We start from the raw sequence: 25,008 nt of genomic DNA on the forward strand, positions 1-25,008 counted from the left end.
GATTTACATGTTTATTTTATAGCACAGGGAAGATCCGTTGGTGTTCAGCTATGAACTTTGAAAGTTTTTGTTCAACATAACCTTTGACACATAATATAACTATAACAATTGTCAGGAATGTAATCAATATGGCTGTAATCCATATGTACATTTATAACCAAAAGTGTGCTTTGAAAAATGGGAACACAATTAAATATGTATATTTGAAACTATACGCAACAGAAATTGATCGTGATGCAGTTCTACAAATTATTTATAATTTGACTCCTACGGGCCAAGAATTAAAAATATATTTTGTTTATAAATTTCTGCTCGGCATCTACAGAACTTTAGCCCATGTGCATGACAGTTATTATAATACATTTCCAGAAGAAAATGTGCAATTTATTTTAGATAATTCAGTAGTATGGAAAGAAGACTAAAAAAATAAGATCACAACTCTAAGGATATAAAATATATGACAAATGGAGGCAAAAGATCAAAATACTTTGATGAACAATTGCTCACATAATACGCAATAGGAGTGTCCCTGGTGTGAACTTTACATATATGCAGTGTTCGCACAGTAGGAAACATTTGCTCAAGTTAAGGTTCCCAGGTTCTTAGGCAAAATGCACATGCTGCTTGAACCTGCCTTAAAAAATATCGTCTAATTAACTTTAGTCCAGGATAAAGCCTTAATTACATGAATATATGTTCTTAATAAAGTGGCAGGACTGTTCCAAAAGACAAAACATTCCAGTGATATCACAGTACAGAGATGCTCCTCGGATGTGGTATGGGATAATTATGTACTGAAGTGACGTCTACAGTCGGTTTGGGGGGCTCCATAGCAGACTGGTAGTTTCAAATTGCCACCTGTTGGAACCTCTGCAGAGGGTGTCTTGATTACATTAATTAAATAGAATTCCATTTTCCATTGTCTTTAGTGAAACAGCTCTAAAGTTTACCTTTAGCATCTAAACGTGTAATTTATCAGTATCTGCTGTGTTGCTCTTAGGTAGTTGTGCTTGGGGGTTGTTCATTACACTCTTGCTGTACAGTCCTTCTGCATGTATATTTTAATAGCTACTGCTTTTCCATATATTTAGATGTTCTAACCTGATGATGCATTTGTTAAGATGATTTTTCAACTTGTATCAGCTGTTTAGAGAATTCACATCAAGCAAAGCTTGTTTGAATAGCAACGGTTACATAATGTTTTTTTCAAGTGTTCAGCTGTCTCTCTTCTTTCGCAATCGTGTGCTTTTTCATCTGGAAAGGAACAGACTCAAATTAAAGTGCATGCAGTAGGATAAACACAACAGGCTTCTGCTAGAATTAGGACTCGATTTAGAAATTGATGGATGGGATATTCCGTCACAACGGTGACGGGCACCCGTCCACCGTATTAGAAGGAGTATAGGTTTCTAAAGCACATGCAAATTGGCAAACTGGACATCGCCACATTTATGATGGAGTAACCCACTCGCCAAACTCTAAATCAAACCCATATTTCTACCCATACTTTAAGAAGCACATTTAGTGCTTAATAGGTAGATTATTCTTGTATGAAAGGTCTCATTACTAACTGTGGGTGGATAACTCCGCTCCGCCAGCGTAGGTTGTGAATTTTTAAAACTCCGCACTCCGATTGGAGTGCAAAGTTTTCCAAAACTCCGCAATCACAGTAGAGTAGAGTAAGAAACTTACAGTTCTCCTCCAGACGGTGTCCTGACTCCTGCCTGCTCTGCTCCTGCTGCTGTGGCTCACTCCACCCGCCTACCACGGATCGGCATCTCCTGTGTTCAATTCCATGCTCAGAGTCAGCACTGTTTACTATGCGGGAGGGAGGCGCGGGGGATTTAGCGGGGTTTAGTGGGAGGGGAGGGAGATGGGGGCAGGGATGCTAGCCGGGGTGGGGGTGCGGGCCTGAGGGAGGTATAACTGGGGGGGCTATAAATTGATCTGCAGCTCAGAATTTCACTGATTTTTCTAGTAGCACCGTGAAATTCCACAGAGTGCTACTACCCCAGCTCCGCTCACCCTTACTCATTACCAAATTCCCTCCTATGAAGATGCATTTTTACAGTTGAAATACGCCTTAGAATGTACTTTCCTATAGATGTGATTAAAAATGTCATTAAATAGATTGCACTCCACTTACCACTGTAAGAATACTCATTCCTTTTTTGTTTAAGTTCCAGGCCCGTGTGAACCTGAGGACCTCATTGATGGAATCATATTTGCTGCCAATTACTTGGGTTCTACGCAACTCTTGTCAGAAAGAAATCCTTCCAAAAACATAAGAATGATGCAAGCCCAGGAAGCGGTCAGTCGTGTCAAGGTAGGTGAGGTCCATCGTTTGAAAGGCAGGCTCTGATCGCAAGGAGATAGTATCCTCTAGTCCAGTATCACATTACGAGACGACTCCTGACCATTTATAACTCAACTTTCATATGTTATGTTCTGTTTACCACAATATTTGTATTCCATGAGGATGAATAATGTATTATTACAATGACAATCAGAGTTACGACCAATATTTGTAGCAAAAATAGAAATGTAATACTTGGCAGGAGGCGGTATTCCTGCACAGATTCCTGCAGTGGCAGCTCCTCCCCAGCGGGGTAGGAGCATCGTCCCACAGGCTCAGAGCCAGCAGCCGAAAAAGAAAACTACATTTTATTATTATTTATTTTTTCAGCTGCAGGCTGAGCCAGTGTGTGCTGGGAGGGGGGGCGGGCCATGGGAGGAGGGGGTAGGATTGGTTTGTGCTCTTTTAGGTGCACATGTCAGTTTGTCCGACCGTCTTAAGCCGGCCAAACTGACATGCGCACTTAGGTTTCTCCAACCCAGCTATATTGCACAGCTGGATTTGGAGAAACAGCCCAGACTCCCAGTGCCTGAGTGACCATTAATACAGCCCACTAAGGCAATCCCCATGCTGCTCTCATGTTTGAGAGCAGGGCAAGGATTGGATGGGAAGTCGGTAATGCTGTGCCAGGGACTCCTAGGACCAGGAACTGGAAGCAGAGGAACGCAAGGCAGCCGGCAACACCAGGTAAGTCTTTTATTTTATTATTATTAAACCCACCCACTGCGTGCTATCCCTGCCCCCCTTGCCACCTCACCCGCCTCACCACTCTTTATCTGTGTCAACCACCATTGTATTCCTGCATGTTATTCCTCATTTGGGCTCACTCTCTGCCTTACATTTTGCCAGCTTTATGGCGGTGGAATGAATGTGCAGGTGAACATCTTGGAATCTACAGTTTTCTGGCATAGCTTGTATTTGCCAGTTCGACAGGTAGTTCCCATTGCCATCTGAATCTGGAATTATGGGCCACATGTAATTGAGCCTTTTGGAGCGAGAAATGCCATTTGAACTCATTTGTGTAAAACTACGGATTTTCTAGTGAGAGTTTTATCCGAGACTTAGCTTTGTTTGCCTTCAGGGATACTCTGAGCCCCCAATATATGTCAGATTTATGTTTAACAAACTTGCCTTTCATGATTTACGATTGTTATGTATAATATTTTAAAAAATGGCTCCCATATTGCAAGTTTGTCAGAATGAAGAGGTAATAAAACTTCTGGTAAACAATTATTCTGGGGTCTGAGGACAGGCAGCTAATTGCTCCTCGCCCATCCCCTGCACGTTGCCTCTTTCTGAGTCTTACAGGTGGAGTGAAGAATAAAGTGCAGTTTTAGTGTAGGTGGTTCCCATTTCTGTTTGGTTTTCACCACACACATTCCTCCACCTGACACAAGCACCAGATTCCCTGCAGGACTCAGAATGAGCCCTAAAGTGCCTAATTGAAGTACTGCAAGAGCTAAATTGACATGCATCAACATATATATATAGATGTTGTTGTGCAATGGCAGTCACACTAAAAATTCAAACGTTAAAAGATAGGCGTGGACTTTTTAGTCATTAGCCACAGAAAAGGCCTTTCATAAGAAATACAAGATTAGACCTTTGCATGAGATTTGAGTATTTTCGTGGGGAAACACACTTACAACAAGCATTGGTAATTGCAGTAGGTTTTGCCTATGTGATTAATAATGTACAGGTTTTTGTTGTTAGTTGTATCTTGTTGAGCAGTTGTTCAAAATAACTTACTGAAACTTAAAACAATTTGACAGCATCTCTAGTTGTTTGTAACTCTGGCATTTTTTACGTGATGTGCATCTATGACTACAACTCCAAGATAAAGAATTTGGCAGCTGAGTGAGACAAGCTCCGCAAAGCTCTGCCATCCACCCACTGCTTGGGCAGAAGCCGACCTCTCCCAGGGCCCTCCACACAGGGAAATGTTCCGGAACTGTTAGACTCCCCACATCAGAGCCACCGGTGGCCTGGAGCGGATCCAGCTTTGAGGTGGCTGGTGGGTGCATGGCTCGGCAGCGACGCTTTTATTATGGCAGATGCGCGGGCCATGGACTCGGAAGGCCTGGAGGTGCAGCCCTGCCTACAGACTGTGCCTTGTTGCCTCCGGACCTGGCATACTGGGCCCCCTCCTCCAAGTCTGAGCCACTGTCGCCGCTTGCATGGTCGAGCGTCGGCTTTGTGTGGTCGGGCCTATGGACAGAGTAACGCCCGCGCCTGTGACCGAATTACACTGCAGTGAGTGGTGGCAGGGCATGGGATGAGGGTCTGTCCCCAGCGGACTTTCTGTGGCCAAATCATTTGTTGGGCCAGCCCCTCCTACTGCCCCGAGGGCCCCTACTTTTCTTATGGCCTGTGGGCTGCATTGCAGAGTGCTGGGCGCCACCCTGAATAGGGGAAACCTGCAGTCTGACCGGCCTGATCAGAACTGGTGAGCCTGCACATATTTACGGCCTGCGGACCTGCAGCGCTATGGTGAGGGATCCTTTCAGGACACTCCCTCCTACATTTAGACCAGTGATACCTTGTGAGCCGGGGGGGGGGCTGCTGGGATTTGGACTGACTGAGGGTTTCCCTGGAGCTGCTGCAGAGTCACCTTGTTTTAACTACCTTCTATCAGCAGACTGAGTTGTGATGTGGAGACCCTCCTCGCAGCCATGTGCAGTTCTGCTGCCCTCTGTGCTCGTGGTGGTGTCCAGGCCACGCGGTTGGTGCTCTCACCCTACTTGCCACACCCCAATTCGAGAAGTGGGTGCACTAGTGTGGCCTAGTAGGAATGGAGTGGAAACTGTGAACGGCACATTGGACATACCAGCACTGTTGCATGGGGGCTTGCACTGGTGCGGACAGGGATGTGGAGCCCCTTGCTGGTGCACTCCCTTGCTGGTTGTGACCCCGGTGGAGCCTGGACTCTGCTGTCTTGGGTTACCGGTCTCCGATAGTGCGGGGGTGTGGCAGCTGCTCCATCATGTCTTCCCAATGCAACATGAAGAAGGACACTACACTGAAAGAATTATTTACCAAAACACCAGTGAAGAAGTCTGAGCAGGTCAAGGAGACTTCGTCAAACCCACCACCACCTGAGGGTGATAGTCATTGAGAAGATTGTCAACAGGCAACTGACCCGCTTCCTCAAGGAGAACAACACCCTGGACTCATCCCATTCCGGATTCCGCAGCAACCACAGCACCAAAACCGCCCTCATTGCCGCCACCGACAACATCAGGGCCATGCCGGACAATGGCGAACCGCAGCCCTCATCCTCTTGTACCTCTTGGCTGCCTTTGACACCGTCTGCAACCAAACCATACGCACACCCCTCCACGATGTAGGGATCTGCGATGGAGCCCTGTACTGGATCACCTCCTTCCTCACCGGCATAACCCAGAGAGTCCGCCTCCCTCCATTCCAATCTGAAGCCACCAATATCACCTGCGGTGTACCCCAAGGATCTTCCCTCAGCCCGACCGTTTTCAACGTCTACATGGTACCGCTCACCAACATCGTCCGATCGCATGACCTCAACAACGTCTCATACGCCGACGACACCCAGCTGATCCTCTCCCTCACCAAGGACCCCGCAACCGCCATAATCAACCTCCACAAAGGAATGAAGGCCGTCGCCGAATGGATGAAAAACAGTCGCCTGAAACTGAACTCTGACAAGACGGAGGTCCTAATCCTTGGCTCCACCCCCTCCACCTGGGATGATTCCTGGTGGCCGGCCGCGCTAGGAGCTGCACAGACTCCAACCGACAATGCAGGCAACCGGGGTTCATCCTGGAGTCATCACTGTCAATGACCCAGCAAGTCAATTCCGTCTCCTCCTCCTGCTTCAACACCCTCCGCATGCTTTTTTTTTGTTGCAGAGTTTTATATAGCGCGAACTAGAACCGAACCGAATCAGTTATCAGAGCGCTTTACATAGCACCAGTTACGTTACATGAGGACACACTTTTATTTTTAGGCACGGGGAGATTAAGTGATTTGCCCAGAATCACAGGGGGTTTTTGGCGTCGTTACCGAGACTCGAACCCAGATCCCCAGGTACGAGGTCGAGCGCCTTAGCCGTTAGGCCAACCCCTCTCCCCTTCGCAAGATCTACAGATGGATCCTCACCAGAACCAGATGATGACCAGGCCATCATCAGCAGTAGGCTGGACTATGGCAACCTCCTATATGCAGGAACCACGACCAAACTACGGAAAAGACTTCCACATATATAGAACACCTCTGTACGCCTCATCCTCGACATCCACAGCCACATCACTGCCCACCTGAGAGACCGGCACTGGCTCCCCATCAACAAGAGGATCACCTTCAAGCTCCTCACCCAAGCTCACAAAGCACTCCACAATGCCGGTCCAACATACCTCAACAGACGACTACCCTTCTACACCCTGAACTGCCAGCTTCTGTCCGCTGACCTCGCCCTCGCCGCTGTTCCACGCATCCACCGAACAACCACAGGCAGCAGATCTTTCTCCCACCTCACCACCAAGTGATGGAACACCCTCCCCATCCACCTGCAGCAGACCCAGGACCTGCTGACCTTCAGGAGACTTCTCAAGACCTGGCTGTTCGAGCAGTAGCAGCAGCACCCTTCCCCCCCCCCTTCATCCCCACAGCACCTTGAGACCCTCACGGGTGAGTAGTGCACTCTACAAATGTTTGATTGATTGTTTGATTGAGGGTTCGGTGATGAGCAACTAACACAGTACTAAACAGCTGTTCAGGATCTTATGGGATGACTTTGCCATCCTTAAACAGGACATGGCAATGGAGGTCAAGAGCCAGAGCATGCACTCCTTAGAACAAACCCATGACCTGGGAAGAATAGTTGGATGGACACCGTCAGGAGCTCCTCGAGCTGGGAGACAAGAACACGGAGCTCCATTACCAGCTGGAAGATCTCGAAAACAGATGTAGGCCCTCCAACATTCACATAAAAGGGGTGCCCTTACAAGCGATACAAGGTAAACGCAGACTTCTTCATTCATCTTTTCCCACATGTTCACCTAATCTCGAAGACCACAAAACCATTTGCATGCATCAACCAGGCCTCCTGGATCAGGCTCCTGGTCCAGCGCCTGATTTTGATACCTGACTCTAAGATGGTGCCCATTGCAGTTTTGAACTGATCAAGCAAACAATTACCGTTTAATGCAATCAACCAGGTCTCTACTCGGCCACAGATAGGCTGCAAGGTGCTAAGAAACTGTGATAATAACCCCAGGTATCATACTGCTATAAGTTGCCGATTTGCGCAATGCGACCAGCAGATGACAGGGGTCTGTAACATAATATTCACAATATTCACATTCACAAAATGGCCACGTGAGAGTAACAGTTTGAGATGAATAGTTTACCAGATTTAAGATGCACATGTATGTGACAATACATGTATGTGCCAGTAAAAGAACGAAAGAAAGACTCTGACTCAACCGGAAGGGCGATCCCGCCTCGAGAAGTTGCCTGTGGGTGTTTGCTGCAGAGGCCCGGCCGGATAACGCGAGGCTCCCATGGGGCTCCTGAGGTGAGAAACTGTGGCCCACAAAGAGTGGGAAAGATCCTCCGGCATAATGCTGCCCACCGCTCTGACCGGGGGGTGGATGAGAGGTCTCTGCACGGATATCTCTGCGGGGAGGACCTGGACTTCGTTTGCCTGAGCCTAAAATGGCGGAGGTCATGCAGACTCGGGCTTTGAAGGGAGCCTCAAGGCTGAACATCAGACTGGGCCTGTTGCTTCTGTTCGATGCTGGGGGTCCCTCACTTTGCCCTGAGGTCAAGCCCCGGCGCACGGTCACGTCCAGGAGCTCGGGCATTTGCTCTTCTGTCAGTAAACCATCCAGGCACCTGCAGGCTCCCATGGTCCAATCGTTTCTCTGCTGTGTCTCCTTTCCTCCCCCGCCCTCCGACGAATCCATCCCCTGAAACACTTTCGCCGTTGACAGTCTGCCTGACCCAATCTGCTTTCCCTTCCCCCTTTTACCTTCCCTCCTCTTCCTTCTTTGCTTCCTGGATGTGTGTCTGGGTTATGCTATTAGCTAGTAACTCATGTTATTGTGTAACACTGTCTGTTTTCCATTTCTTATACTTGGCTCCTATAACTGTTGGTAATTTGGTTAACTTGTAACTCGCTGATCCTCATGTAAAGCGCTCTGATACCTCCGGGTCTAGCCATCGCTATATAAAACTCTGCAAATAAATAAATCCTCACATTCCTACATTACTACAGACAAATCTACAATTGAATTTGAGGGGCTCAAACTGTTGATGTACCAAGACCTCTCTCTGATACTCCGCAGCACCGAAAGGCCCTTTGGCCTTTAATGGACCTTCTTCTAGACAAGGGAATCAGGTTCAAATGGGACCACTTCTTCTGACCAGTTTGTCTGGAACAATGAGATGTAGAGCATCCAAAAAGTGGAAGAAGCCTAGCCATTGATGGATATAACGGTGATTCTTTGTGAAACCCAGGCCTAGTCCCCCTCGCAAGACAGAGCCTCAGTCATGACAGACCTGTGTCGCTAACCGCGGAAGAAATCACTGCATAAGCCTTCTGCAAACAAGAGCTGCAAAGAATGAACCAGCTGCTCCAACAGCTACTATGTCAGGATAGTGCCACGGAAGCAGAAAGGTATCACTGAGGACTGTGCGGATCAAACTTTATTCTGCAGATGAGCAGATGACTGGGTGGTATCCCTCCCTCCGGAAGGCCTGTACTTTTCTGCTCCTTGTTTGAAGTCTCAACTACCATCGCGACTTCTCCCCTCCTTCTCTGCCTTGTAACTGAGCCATGGCGGCAGAGTTCCACGGATGCCTTGAATTGGTGATCGTAGATTCAAATGGCTGACGACATGGACCCTCGTATGTTTGTTTTCCATGTTCCGAGGTGGGGAAATACATTGTTAGCTTGTTCATTGTTTTTCCTCCCACCTCTACTACTGACACTAGTCCTTTTCCCACCCTTCAGGTAACACATAGCAGCCCTTCCTGTTCAGAATCTGTGTTTCTGTTCTAGGCAACACTCAGCCTCCCTAGGCCTCCACACATCTACCTGTAGATGATTACGATCCTTTGCCTCCATGTCCGAGACCTTAACACACCAGCAGTGAAGTGCCTGGCACTCTTGTCCTTACTCTGGGATGCAAATATAATATTTGTCTCCTATAGGAGACTTGCCTGCTCAAGACCGATTGGAAGGGTCCCTTCCAATCGGTCTTGAGCAGGCAAGTTGGTTTGACTACCAATATTTCTCCTCTGAGGCAGGGAAGAAGGCAGGGGTTACAATCCCCTCAGCGACTCACTTTCCCAGAAAGGTGACTCAAACTTATGCTGAATTGCCTAGCAGGCTTTTGTCACTGCGCACTGACCTTAAAGGTCCCCGGATAACACTTGACACTCTTTAGCCACCAAATGAGCACCAGAAACCCTTCCTTCAAGAAGCACTCCAGACACAGATATCATTGTAGGGGGGATTTCAATATAGTAGTCTATGCGCGGAGGGATAGATCAATTCAGCAGCCAGGGCCGACCAGCTGCCTCACGTCCACCTGCAGACAATGGTGATCTGAAACTGGACTGATGGATATCTGACGGCATAAACACCCTGCTACAATGGACTTCACCATCTTTTCAGCCGCTCATCAGACCTACACATGCATTGATTTATTTTCTTACCTCGCCTCATATTACAAAAACAATGGTGGCAGTGGACATTGGAGCAGTCGTCCTTTCTGACCACTCTCCTGTCACCCTCCATTACATCCCTACTAGTGCCCCATCACCTCCTCTGGTTTGGTGCTGCAATGTACAACTGCTTACCCATGAACACGTTCTCACTGAGATTGCATCCACTATCACCTCATTCTTAGAAGCTAATGAGATGCCGATTACACCCATCCCACTCTTATGGGAAACCTTGAAGTCTGATGTGAGGGGCCAATTCCTTGCCATAGGGGCTCAATTCAATAAAGATCAGCGAACATTGCGTCCGCAGCTTGCATGCAATTGAAGGCACTAGATATGATTAGGGCATAATATGCTTTATTACGGATAAAGCAGAAACACCACACAGAGTGTACCGAGCTGGTCACTTGCTAGCCCACCGTTTAAGCACCCAGGCTTTTCACCACTGAGTGAACTAACTGACAGGTTCTGATGGCACCCCGAAGTTCTAGGATGAAATGATTACCTAAAAATTTGAACAATTTTATGCCAACGTCTACTCAGCTGATGATCTCGCTGCTGCCAACATTGACGCTTATCAGGCTCCTGTCCCCCTGACTCACATCTTAGACTGTCATCTCTTCCTCGATAGTGATGTTTCTCCCAGTGAAGTCATTGTAGCCATTTACAGCCAGGTAAGGCCCCAGGGCATGTTGGCTATGGTGCAGACTTGTAAAAAGCATTTTGCACATTGCTGGCCCCAGTATTGGCAAGGTTATATAACGCCTTTAGCTCCACAGGCACACTGACCGAAACTATGAAACTTGTCACGATCACGGTGATCCCCAAGGCTGATAAGGACCCTAGGCAGTGCTCCTCCTACCGTCCAATCTCTTTACTAAATGTCGACATATAGGTTTGTGCCCCAATACCCTTGGTGGACCCCTCTCAAACTGGGTTCATACCAGAAAGGGGCTGTGTTGTTAACACAAAACGTCTCTGTCACTTCCTAGATAAAACACATCGCTCTCAGACACTGGATTTTCTCCTGTCTGCTGAAGCAGAGAAAGCCTTTGATCGGGTCCCCTGGGCTCACCTCCCTGAGGGTTTGACACACTTTGGCGTGGGACAATGGTTTTTCAAATGTATTCAATGCAGTTATGTTTTCCCCAGGGCCATGGTGCAGGTTAACAAACTCTTATCTCAGTCCTTCCCAATTGCCATGGACACCCAACAGGGCTGGCCCCTGTCACATTTATTATGTGATCTATAATTGGGGTCATACGTGAAACAGGTGCGCACAAACCCACTAATCACCAGCATACGCATGGGAGGCAGGGAGCATAAGATACTACTCTTTGCTGATGATGTCCACTTACTACTATTGAACACTCACAGTTCCCTACCAGCTGTGGTGGGGAAACTGGCAGCCTTCAGGCAATCCTCTGGCTTCAATACCAACCTCCAAAAGTCCTCTATTCCCAATCTTACCATCCCCAACACTGAAAAAGTCCAGCTTGTGTCTGGGTTCCCTTTCACTTGGGTTTCGCACTGGATAGGCTACCTGGGGCTGCAGATACACCCTACACTGGACCGTACTGTGGCACATAATTATGAGGGGCTACTGACGAACGCATGCTTAGACCTATCCAGGTGGAAGGGTCACGCACTGTCTTTCATGGCTTAGCCACTTGGTGGCGGTAAAGATGATGCTTTTGCCAAGAATCTTATACATGACCCAAACCCTGTCTCTCCAGCCTCCTACACAGCTGCTTGATAAATAGAAGACCCTCATCTGCGACTTTATTTGGAAAGGCGAAAAGGCACCGGTGGCTAAGTCTCAGTCCTATCTCTCTCAGTCGGAGGGTGGCTTGGGGGTTCCTCACCTGCAATGGTATTATTAGGCAGTGCAGATGCGATATTTGGTGGAGGGGTTCGGCCTTGTACCGAAAAACATTGGTGCTTTACCAACTAGGCAGTGGAAAACATTCCTATTTGGAAGGTTCCATAGCTACCAGAGCCACACCGGCCTGAGTGTTTCTATATTTCACTAGTGCCACGAGCAATGTGGGAGTCTGGGGAAAAGTGCAGCTCCAAAAGGGACTATCCATCCCTCTTTCCCCCCAGACTCCAATTATAGGTAACCCAGATTTCCCCCTTGCGCACAGCAGTTCTGCATTTGCTGTTTGGCAAGAAACGAACTGCAAACAGGTAGGTGACCTATTTGTTGTAGATTGCCTTGTGGACTTCTCCCAGATCCAGTTGGCCTTCAGAATCCCATTAACAGCTCGCTGATCATATATAGCCATTCATCACTGGCTGACACAGGCCTGGCTTTGCTCACATGCCAGTCAACCGCTTACCTCATTCGAGAAATAGCTCATTACCTGATCCTCTAACAAACACATCGTCTCGGATATTTACACCTTCCTTACTACCCCACAGAAACTGGCAAAGTCACCTGCTAAGTACCGGTGGGAGGTGGAATGTAAACGTACCTTAACTGATAAGGAGTGGAGTTGCATTCTTCACCATGCCCGCGTGTCTGCCCTTAACGTTTCTAGTAAAGGAGAGGTTCTTGAAGATTGCATATTACGGAGTTGCCCAGTGGAACGCAAATAAGGACAGTACATGCTGGCGACATTGCGGGCAGGATGGCACTCTTACCCATCTGCTTTGGCAATGACCCAACATAGGTTCCTTCTGGAGCAATGTGCTTACTGCTGTGAATGATATATTTGACACTGACATCCCTAGGTTTCCCAGCTATGTCTTATTGGGCCTCCCCAATCCATTGAAGTACCCCTGAAGTCTATAAATCACTTTGGCACTGGATGCTGCAAAACAGATCCTGCTTCCAAATGGGGTTCAGACATGATTCCAACACCCTTGACTGCCTCCACAAACTTTGGGACTTAATAGGAATGGAGAAGCTGACAGCTGTAGCACACCTCTCACTCCCCCTGTTTGACAAGACATGGGACAGTTCCCATCGGACAAATTCACAGAATGTACCTGTCCTCTATACCTACAGACCCTCTGTCTAACTCATCCTTTATGGGAACCTTCCTAAGCTAATTCCTGGTAGCTGTTTCCTTCACATACAATCCCGGCTACCATCACAACACAATAGGTGTCCTACTCTTAGCGCAGGTGTCTCCTGCTTCCCCTCTCCCATTCTTTCTACCCACTCACGCCTCCCCTTGTTCATGTTCCTCCCCACCGGCCGTTGGATGTAGTGGGCGGATTATTATACCTTGTTTTTGCATTAAAGCTACCAATAAAGAGTTCTTAAACCTAAAATAAAGAATTGTAAAGGAGGATGAGTGAGTTAAAGGAGACAAGAGCATTAATCACTGTCATTATCTTGACATTTCTTTTGCAGCCTGAAAACTGCTGGATACCCAAGAACATTAGCAGCACCTGCTAGCAAACTCAAAAGTGTTTTTTAACACGGCAACCACACACCCACACACCCGCAAGGTCAGCGCCAGGTGGGACTGCACCAACGTCCTAAAACTGGCCCTGATTGAACACACACCGCAACAACATTAGTCTATCTTGTGTTATGTGAAAAAAGTAACTATTCAAAAAGCAGTAGCTAGCTTTATAGAAATTTCAATATTCACCAAATTGTTCATGCTAGGCCAAAGCCAGTACATGGAACCAACCATCTCCCAGTCCGATTGGAAAACATCGCAATTTCATTCTTGTTTTTTTTAGCAGCCTCAACCAGAAGCCATTCCGTATCTTAATTGATAGGTGTGGAGGGAAGGCAGGGGAGAGAGAGATTGTGAACATGGCGTGCACCATGGGGACCAGACTAGTCTTACACAAAGCATTTGTGCAGCACACACTCCAACATGTAAGTGGAAAGAAGCTCTGATACTGCATTGTGAACAAGGACTTACTAAATCATCGAACACTAAATCATTGTAACGTGCGGCAGCGCACGCATGTTACAAACTGTGCATAGTCACTGACATGTAAAGTAAAAATTTCTTGTGAATCGGAACATAAAAACCGAAAACGGCATCTGTAGCTACCGCAGAGGCACATGGCAAAACTAACACGAAAGATATACCTGCGCCGTATTGCCACAGTGCTTCAATGCCAAGAAAAAGACCGTACCATTCACAGTGCCCAAATGTAAAGTCTGTGGCTGGTGCCTGGGTGAGGAGAGGCCGTGGACAGTGAGGTTATGTTCGATGAAAAGTCTTTGTCTGTTTCCATATTGGGCCTAGACCGAAAAGTTTTTGCTCCTTTCAATGGCAAATGCAAGGAGAAATAAATTAGGTTAGAGGGAGCATTTCCCCCAGCCTTTGGAGTTTGATTGATAACACTTCGGAGCGGTAAAAGGAAAAGGCAGCGACAAAGGGTTTATTGTCGTCTTACAGTTAAATTAAATCCGCTCTTTTGTTTTGCTTTCAAAGCGCGGCTTTCAGCTCCAACGGTTCTGATGAGTGAAGTGTCGGAGGCATGGCCCGGGCGCTCGCTTTAGAAAGGAAATGGGCTCTAATTCACGGTGCCAAAGACAGGACGCTGTACACAAGACTGGAAAATGTGTCTAAACTTTTTTTCCACTTTCGACCCTCTTGTAAAGAACCGAATTGAACACAGAATTCCAAATAAAAATACTAAACTACAACAAAGGATCACTGATTTAAATACGAGATGTGCCAATCAAGTCTGTAAAAGAACGGAAGTAGGTGAACATTTGATTTAATTATCATGTGTATAGTTCGCTTAACAGAATGTATGCAAAGAGCTAAATCGTTTTTAAAGCAATCCACACCTGCTCATACGATTCTGATGGGCTGATCATGGAATGCATCTCAACTCAAGGACAATTGCTGCTGGTTTTCATGCTGTCCAGGAAAGAGCCAACATCCTCTGTAGCAAGGGTGCAAGGACAACTGAAAATTAATTCAGAGGCCATAGCAAAGTCCCTGTCGGGCAAAACTCGTACTGAAGATCAATAATAAAACAAATCTCCGGTAAACGTAACAACAAAAAACAGACCTAACATGAACCAGCCAAATTCTTACATAGTGTTCACTTTCAGGCACTGTGTTTGCACTTTGTCTTTGCTGGGGCTATGTAAACAAGCACTGGCCTCTGATACGGTGCTCAGGGTTGCAACCGAAAGGGAGCACTGGAGTGGGGGCCTGCTTCAGCCCTGGAGAAAACTGTTGAGTGCGCTGCTTGGTTTCCAAACAAAAGGGAACACTACAATGGATAAATGCTTTGGCCCCAGGGGGACTGGTGAGTGCTCATTGCGTTGGTGCCGGCTTCCCACAGAGGTGCTGACACTCTTAAAAGAAGTTCCAGCTCGGATGAAAACAGTACTTGGGACATGGGATACTGATAAGAGAAACAGAAAGGAAAACAGGAAATAGTATGCTACAGCCAATTGAAAAGGAGGAAAAATAAGTTGTAAGCACACATACCAATGAAAAGCAAGGGCGGGATATAAGCCCCTTTTTAAGATTTCTATTAAATACAATAAATTTCACAAGCACAGCCTCAGGGCACATAACTGAAGTTGCACTCCCTATCTATGTTGCAAAAGACTGATATTTGCAGTCTTTACTCTAAAACCCAGCTATTGTCAACGCTTAAAGTGGTGTCAAGCGATCAGGACTGATACTTGTAGTTAGTTAAAAAAAAATGTAATGTTCAAGATTTGAATTTCAGTCACATGGAACCCAAAGATGAGCCCTAAAGTCATTAAATGTGCATTAATTAATTCCTTTGTGCATTTCCATGATGCAAACATGGGCAAAATTAGTTGGAGCAGATTAAAGACCATGTTAGTCCAAGTGGAACAATAAAATAACCAATACAAATGATGAAGACAAGATTAGAACTGCAAAGAATTATATAAGTATATATGTTCATAAAAGAAAAATAGCACTGAAGATGATAAACAGTTATATATAAAAGAGGGGGGAGAATCAGAAATGCAACCTTCATTCCTTAAAGTCTTCAAAAAATGTGTGCTATTACATCTCAATCAAGGACTATGACCTCCTAGGCCCGATTCTAGGACTGATAGCTGTATGGGGACTGCCATCCTCAGTCTTTAGGGATGGTACCCTGTCCTTCCTGGATGAAGAGGAGCAATGCTTAATGTGTAAAAAAATAAATAATTGCATCACACATCACCTCTGCCTCTCTGCCAATGATAGTAACAACAGAACTACTAACCATCACACTCCTACAATGACAATTCGGGCTATTTCAGGCCACCAAAGCTATAAGAATGGGTTGGGCGGCAGGTAATAGTAATTTTTAATGTCGATTAAATTTATAATTAACTGTTGTTGTGGTTATCTTTAAATTAGCCAGTCAGCCCCACCTTCAGGCAGACTGTCACAAGCGCTATTGCTGAAAATTAGGTGCCAGTGCATAGCACTGGAAACCACCCGCTCAAATTAAGCACTGAAGGGGTCACTTTTCTAATTATACTCCTCAACTTTTGAACGGCCTTTAAAACAGTCCGTCATAAAATTCTCCTCAAACCCTGAATTCTTATTTTGGGCGTGGCAGCACAGTCCTGAACAGGTTAATTTCATTCCTCAACAACCCTTTCCAAAAAATCAAACAATAGGACTCCATATCAAACCCTGCCCTTGTCAACAAAGGGGCCTCTCAAGGTTCCATTCTAGTTCTATGATTTTCAGTTTCTTCTTGGAATCCTTAATCCTTCACCATTAATCTATATCCAGAAAATATCCAACTCTACCCCTAGACGATGTACTTCACTTAAATCATAGTTAATTAAAGTACAATCATTGCTAGCATCCAACCACTTAAAACTAAATACATCGAAGAACAACTTCCTTCTTATCTCTTCCCCCACACAACTCTCCTCTAATCCAAGGCTGGCTCAACTGCTTAGTTCCACTCAAATGCACTCCCAAAACTATTGACTGTGCTAAACCACTTGGAATCAAGCTGGACATGTCTGCTTCTGTTAACTTCACTACCAGAAGTACATTTTACCAACTCTATTTAAAAGGTAAAGCTTTTCATCCCACTACATGACCTTCAAAATGTAGTACAAGAGCTTGTAATTTCTAAAGTTGACTACGGGAATGTAGTTCCTACTGGTACGGTAAATACTCACCTTGATCCACTAAAGGCTACACTCGGGGCTAGTTGCTTTGACCAAATCATTCCTCTTGTCACACTCAAGTGGCTTCCAGTTGAAGCACGCTACATCCTCAACGTACCGTGTATTACTCACAAAGCCATTCACTATAGGGCCCAGAAACTCACACTTTCATGTGGTAGCCACTCCCTGCGGAGTTCAGACTAGCTACATCTAGAGCCACCTAGAATCATAAAAGGGAGATTCTGCTCTCGCCTCCTTTACTGGAAATGCTACCAGGAACTGGAACTCTCTTCTGCCTAAGAAATGCACAACACCCCCCCCCCTCTGTGGCCTTCAGGAAGACTGTTAAATCTCTTCATTTTAAAGATGACTAATGGACTGACTGACCATGTTTATATAATAAGGACAGTTATAGAGTTGTTCCATAGTGTTGACTCTACTAGCTCCATTTTCTTTCTCCTTATATGTTGACCTTTCATAATTTCGACTAATTGTTGTTTCACAGTTCAGTGGTGTCTATCACCTCATATACCAGGATAAACTGTCTTTCCTGTAACCTATTGTTGCTTTTTTATACTGTGCAGTGCTCTGATAGCCCCTGGATATGTACACACTTGATAAAACTCTCAATAAATAAAGGGCATGTGTTAATTAGTAAAGGAAATGCAGTTAAATTTAGGTTAAGATTACAAACAGTTCAAGCCAACAACAACGAGCTCAAAGCACTCAACTCTATTTGCCACAATTGCTGCTTCCGCCTCACACTAGGAACTTTCACCTGCTCACACTGTCACTTCCCATGTGACAAGACTCCTCAACACCTCTACCTGCACACCACCCCCACTACCTCCCCACTTCGCTTTCATGCACCTCTTTGCATGCTCAGTCAGTAAAAATGCCTCAGAAATCTGGGACCTCGTCAAAACACATGCCCCAGTCATGTGAAGAAGTGTGGCTCAATGGTTAGAGCGGCAGACCCTGATGCAGAGATCTAGCCCGGGACCAGGGTTCAATTCCCCGCCTCGGCGGGTCTTGAGCTAAAAAAAAATTCCACGGACCTGATAATTCTCGCCTAGGTGCCTATTCCAATCATGGAGTCCCACTCTGCAACTCTGGGCAATAGCTTGCTTAATCTCCACAACGGCCCCCACAACGCTAAGGATGCCTGGCCTCCACCTTGGGGGTGCCCAGGAGTGGACACCTCACAGAGAAAGCCAGGATGGGTTCCACAGCGGTATTCGTACAAGCGCCTTGAGACCCTTGCGGGTGAGTAGTGCGCTATACAAGTATCAATTTACATTTACATCTTCTTCACCGAAACCTGGCTCAACCCATCGTCTTCACCCCTCATCACCACAGCCATCCTGTCAGGCAACAAGATAGCACACCAAGACAGACCACACAAGCCAAGAAGAGTCCTTATCATCCAGAAGGTCACGATTCGCTGCACATCATCCGCTGACAAGAACACACCATTCATGGAGTAAATGCAGTTCTAAATTTAATCAAATGGAAAGACCATCATTAGCGGAACCCTGGCATACAGACCACTCCTCTTGCCAGGGACCACGCACAACTTTCTGCAACCTCATCACAGACTTCATGTCCCCCTCGCCGTCAGTTCAAACTACTTAATTCTCCTCAGCGACCTCCCTCGGACTACAACTACGCAGCCCTGTTTGACAGCCTCAATAACATCGGACTTGACCAGCTCGACCAGGGCCCGAGACAAAATGCAAGACACACCCTGAATCCCATATTTACCTTCAGTGTAGGCGGTTGTTAAGGTAGGCAGGCCCAATGTTGTGGAGGACCTTTAATGCATGGGTGAGCAGCATGAATTGGTATTGTTTCTGGATGGGGAGCCACTAGAGCGCTCTGAGCTGTGGCGAGGTGTCGGTGATGAAAAGGAGGGTGAAGATGAGTCTCCTTACAGTGTCCTGAATGGTCTGGAATCTGTGTGTTAGGTTGGTTGGGATTCTGACATGAGTGTGTTGCCATAGTCCAGCATGGTCATAATGAGGGCTTTTTAATGACGGCGCATCTAGCGGCATTAGGTAGTCACTTGAAGATCTTGCATTGCATGCACAGGGTGGGGAAACAAGAGGTGGTGACAGCATTTAATAGAGATTAAGCCCTAGATTTCTCCCTTTTCCCGATGGGATTAGCGTGGGCCCTAATTACGTGATCTACGGCTCTATCCCACACGTATCCCACACATCCACAGAAACATCAGGACCTCTTCTTCACTACTCAACTTCCACAAAAAGCTGAAATTCTGGCTCTTCAACTAACCCTGCAGATTTCCTTCGGATGACCTACATCTAGTCTCACCCAACCTACATACCTCCTCAAGTGCCTGGATACTCACGGATGAGAAGTGGGTTCAACATATCTATATAACCCAACATAACAACATTCAATAGCTGTAGGTGTGTTGTTGATTGACAGAAGGAGTAATTTTAAAGAAACACCAACATACAATCAGGTAATCGAGATAAATTGTGGTGGTAGTCCCTAAGCTTGTAAGATAATAGAAGGTGGCAGGCAGAGAAAATCACAACACCCAAAGGCAGGTAGTAGCCAAGCCACCTATAATCTAGAGGCAGATAGTAAGATCCAGTTTAGGAATACTATATGAAAAGCAGATTTTTAAGATCCTTTCTGAGTGTATGGTGAAGAAGTGATGCTCAATAGTATGTGTGAGTGAGTTGCAAATTGTGATAGCAAAACCAGGAAAGGATGGAACCATGGTGCACTAGGTTTTAAAAACCCAGAATGCCAGTAGGAGTTTCTGTTGACCACCAGAGAATTCCAGTTTTTTGTCATGAAAAGAAGTGTACTTGTATGTAGAACTTTCTGATTTATGCAGGTAGTTATCAGGCCTGGACGAAGTTTGTGGAGATCTGCTATGCAGAAATCCGCGAAGTGACAAAAAAACTCTGCACAATTCTGCAAGTGGTGGAGTGCAGTGGAAACTGGCATTCACGCTAATCTTCCTGCAGCTCCAATATAAATTCTAGCTGCACTACGCGGAGCAGAGTTACTTTTAGGCACACCGCAAGCTATGCGGAGCGTGGAGTGTTGAAAACCACGCAAACTCCACGAACGTAGTGGAGCTCGGCACCCGGACCTAGTAGTTATATAAGCTGATTGGCTAAAATGGGAAGCCATTGGAGTATTAGGAGGACGAGTTGAGGCAGTAAATTGTTTTGCTCCCAGTGACAAAATGAGCTGCTTAACACACAGCTCCCTACAATCATGATAGGTGCACTTTTGTTGTTCTGGTAAAAAGGGATTTGGCATACTTAATTTTGAGAAAACAATAGAGTCTGCTAAATTCTTGAGGTCTTTCTCTGGAATTAACAGTTAGGTCCCCCATGTTGTATCTCAAACTGTCCAATACTGGAACATTGTGTTACCAAAATATCATGTAAAACGCATACAAGAGTACTCAATAGGTCACCCGAGAACCAAGGCTGAGTTGTGTTATGAACACAGCTGTTCACTCTGGGCTCCTTTAGAAAGTTAATAAATGTTATGCTTCTGGGTGAATTAATAATCCAGTGAATAATAGATACAAATGGACTTAAAGTTAACCAGATAGCTGAAAACAAACATTTATGATGGTTATGAAGTAAAATTACTTTTATTTACAATTACGGAACAGAAATGAATTCACAAAGTGCAAAAAAGTGAAAAGGGGAAGTGCATGTATTCAAATAACAGCTTGCTCGTCAATCAGTTAGTTAATGAAAATGTGCTTGTCGACAGCATTTTGACCTAATCAAGAATAGGGAGATCTATCAGGACTAATGGGGATGAGAGAACTAGAGACAGTAGATAAAGAATAGAAAATAGATATCAGATAGATAGAAGTTAGAGAGAGGCTTATATGAAAGAAGCAGTTAGTTATATATTCCTTACCTTAGAATTACCCCCAGGGGTCAGACTGGATCCAGAAAGTTTTTAGTTAGCAGTACCCCTGTGCGTTTAAAGGTGGCATCGGTCAGCTCCGCATACGTCGTTGGCGTCGTGGACTCAGGGATGACATGGCAGTAGCTACTTAAATTCCGCCCTCGCGTTCTGACATCAGTTATTTCTTTTTCCGCGCCAGCAAGCGCAAACACTCAGAGAGCGGTACCCCCAGTCACCTTTTGACTGACTTTTTTGAGACTTTTGTCGACTTCTTTTTTGAGTCTAACACCGACTCCTGGTGCACGAGGGATGCCCGGCTTCAAGGCCTGAGATTCCTGTACCCGACTGAAGTCAGTGACGGATCCGCAGCGTGTGTGCCTCTACTGCCTGGAGCGTGACCATGACCTCAAGTTGTGCTCCGACTGCCGAATCATGGCCCGAAGTCTTTGTGGGAGCGGTCCCAAAAGCTGCTAGAGGACCAGCAGTCGGCTCCGGGTACGAGGTCCTGGTCATGTGGGAGGTCGAGAGACCGATCGCGGAGCCATCATCACTCCTCGTCTAAGTGTTCGCACTCGGGGTCAGGTAAGTCAAAGCATAAGAACAAGTTAAAGAAGCATCGTCGCTCTTCGACTTCCCCTAACCCGTCGGCTGATGCGGTAATGGGGTGGGTGGTGCTACCCCTGCAGCTCTGCGTGCAGAGCCTACCGGGTCGACACCGGCCTTCCCTCCCTTCCCGGGACCGGGAGCGACCCCTGCCCAGCTTCGTGAATTCTACAAAGCGATGTATGCCATCTTTGGGCAGCCTGACTCTGCCGGTGTGCCTTCAGGCCTCGCGGACTCAGCTGGGGGCCCTAGGTCTTCGGTGCCGGTGGCTCCGGCCCTGGCACCGCAGGGCCCCCTTGGATCCAGACCTAGATCCAGATCGGCACCGGTCAACCTCGTTACACCTCCTCCGGCGCCGATACCACCAGCACCACGTCCGCAGCCGGTGTCCAGCCGGCATCGGCCCGGGCTTCCACCCTGATGTGGATACGGTCAACGCTGGATCCGGCGTCGATGAGTACTTTTGTGCCTGCATTCCACCCTGGCCAATTTCATCCAGTTTGGCAGCCAGAGGAGGGTGAGGAAGACTGGGAGGGGTCTGGTGACCCTTTAACTGACCAGTTGGAGAACGACCAGGACTGGAGAGAAGAACTGGGGGATGCCAGTGGTCTGGACACCTCACCAGACATTGGCATGTTGTCTCTTCCTACTGTGGCTAGGGAAAAGGGAGCGTCTTACGCAGTGGTGTCGCGTAGGGAGGCCGAGGCCCTAAATCTTGAGCTACCTGCTGTGGCAGTCAGGACTATCCTCTAGACGAGGTGCTTCGGAGTGCAGCAAGCTCTTTGGAGGCCCTGCTGCCGTTTAATTAGGCCCTAACAGAAATCCTTTTGGGCACTTGCTCCACGCCCAACACAGGTGCTCCTGTGGGTAGGATGGTTGCCCAACGCCACCACCCAGCCCCAAGCGATCCCACTTTCTTCACCCAACATCCCTTCCCCAGGAGCTTGGTGGTCCAGGCTTCAACGTCCTAAAGTGCATTCCCTAACGCACCACCGGACGGGGAATCCAAGAAGCTGGATCAGCTTGGGAAGAAGTTGTTTTCTTCCTCCAGCTTAGGGCTGTGGTCGGTAAACACAGCATGCCTCTTGGGCATTTATTCACACTCCGTGTGGAATAAGGTGGCGCAAGTGCTGCCTTAATGTCCGGAGGAGGCCCGGGCTGTACTCTCCTGTGCTATTGCAGAGGAGAGAGACGCAGCAAAGTTTGCCATCCACTGTGGACTGCACACTGCTGACTCTGGGTAGGACCATTTCAATGTCGGTGGACCTTCGCCGTCATGCCTGGTTGAGATCGACTGTCTTTTCTGGGGATGTCCAGAACACTTTGATGGACATGCCCTTTGATGGCCGTTGCCTGTTTGGTGACAAGGTTGACAGTGCGCTACAGCACCTCAAGGACTCTCGTGCTACGGAAAGTCCTTGGGCATATCCCCCATGCACCATCTGCCTTTCGCTCCTTCATGGCCACGGAAGGGGTGCCCCAACACGTTCCTTTCAGTGCCACAGGCCAGCGCAAGCTGTTCAATCTCTGCACAGCCGGGGACGTGTGAACCACTCACATGGTTCTGGGGGCCTGCGGGCAGGACAGTCCACCACCGCCCCCTCTGTGGCAGCCACCAAACCATCCTGGTCTGTCTTTTCAGTCCCATCAAACGCCAGTGGGCAGCAGGATCCACCATCACCTCCTCCACTGGCGCACCATCACGTCGGACAGGTGGATTTTGCAGATAGTCCGAAGGGGCTACTCCCTCCCCTTTGAGACTACCCCTACAGCCATGCCGCCCCAATACCATTGCATGTCGGGGAGCACCTGGCCCTTCTCCAACAGGAAGTTATGGCTCTCTTGGCCAAGGGAGCCATTGAGCGTGTTCCTGCCTTATAAGTAGGTCGTGGTTGCTATTCCCACTACTTTCTGGAGCTCAAGAAGGAGAAGGGCCTGCGTCCTATCTTGGATCTCAGGGATGTCAACTGCTTCCTCCGGAAGGAGAAGTTCAAAATGTTGACCCTGGCTCAGGTCCTGTCTGCCCTCGACCCTGGATACTGGATGGTAGCATTAGACTTGCAGGATGCTTATTTTCACATCCCCGTCCTGCCAGCCCACCGGCATAACCTACGATTCATGGTAGGCCACGAGCACTTTCAGTTTACCGTGCTCCCCTTTGGACTTACCACCGCCCCTCGGGTGTTCACGAAAGTGATGGAGGTGGTCGCAGCTCATCTGAGAAAATCAGGGGTTCCAGTCTTCCCCTATCTGGACGACTGGTTGTTGAAGTCACCTCCCACCTCCAGACTACGTCCTACCTTCTGCATTAGCTGGGGTTCTCCATCAACGTGCCAAAGTCACGCCTGACCCCCTCTCAGAAGCTCCTCTTCACCGGAGCGGTTCTAGATATGATGCAGTTTTGGTTTTCTTTTCCCGAACAGCGAGTCCGGGATATTCGGGCTATGATTCCGATATTTCCGCCTCTATACAGGTTTCGGTCAGGATGACCCTGAGGCTGCTGGGCCTCATGGCCTCCTGCATCCTGCTGGTCGAACATGCCAGGTGGCATATGCGGGCTCTGCAGTGGGACCTGAAGTTCCAGTGGGTGCAGCATCAGGTGAATCTGTTCTATTGCGTCCAGATCTCGGAGGGCAATGCACGACAAATGCTGTGGTGGCTTACGAACCAGGATTGGGTGAATGGCAGATCCCTCTCCCTTCACCAACCAGAACGCACAGTGGTGACAGACGCTTCCCTTCTGGGATGGGGCGGCCACATGGGAAAGGCAGATGTCAGAGGCTTCTGGTCTCCGGCGAGTCCGAGCTCCACATCAACCTGCTGGAGCTTCGTGCGATCCGTCTTGCACTAAAAGTATTCCTTCCCTCTGTCTGGGGAAGAGTAGTGCAGGTGTTCACGGACAACACCACCACCATGTGGTACTGCAACAAACAAGGCGGGGTGGGGTTGAGGACCCTATGTCAAGAGGCCCTCCGTCTCTGGACATGGCTGGAACATCAGGGCATATCCCTAGTGGTTGAACACCTTTCAGGTTCACTGAATGCCAGGGTGGATGAACGCAGCCGCAAGTGCATGATGGATCACGAATGCCGTCTTCACTCGGAGGTGGTGCAAGGTCTCTTTCAACAGTGAGGGGAGCCTTGGTTAGATCTATTCGTAATTGTAGAGAACGCTCATTGTCAGCAATTCTACGCGTTAGAATTTCCAAGGCAGCACTCGCTAGGCAACGCTTTTCGTCATGAGTGGAGGTGCGGTCTTCTATACGCCTTTCCACCTATACCACTTCTTCCTAGAGTGCTGAAGAAGATCAAGCACGACTGGGCTT

General features: G+C 47.5%; 1 protein-coding gene across 3 annotated transcripts in view; it reads left to right on the forward strand.

Annotated features, from left to right (window-relative positions):
* APBA2 (amyloid beta precursor protein binding family A member 2) overlaps nucleotides 1-25,008 on the forward strand; it is a 1,100,835-nt gene that overhangs the window by 721,937 nt on the left and 353,890 nt on the right. For all 3 annotated transcript variants that reach the window (XM_078684922.1, XM_078684924.1, XM_078684923.1), the window contains exon 7: nucleotides 2,181-2,326. In XM_078684922.1, coding sequence (XP_078541048.1) covers nucleotides 2,181-2,326 — 146 coding nt within the window. The remainder of the gene's footprint in view (nucleotides 1-2,180; nucleotides 2,327-25,008) is intronic.

Source organism: Lissotriton helveticus, chromosome 3_2, assembly GCF_964261635.1.
Source record: "Lissotriton helveticus chromosome 3_2, aLisHel1.1, whole genome shotgun sequence".
In the NCBI taxonomy this organism is placed as follows: Eukaryota; Metazoa; Chordata; class Amphibia; order Caudata; family Salamandridae; genus Lissotriton; species Lissotriton helveticus.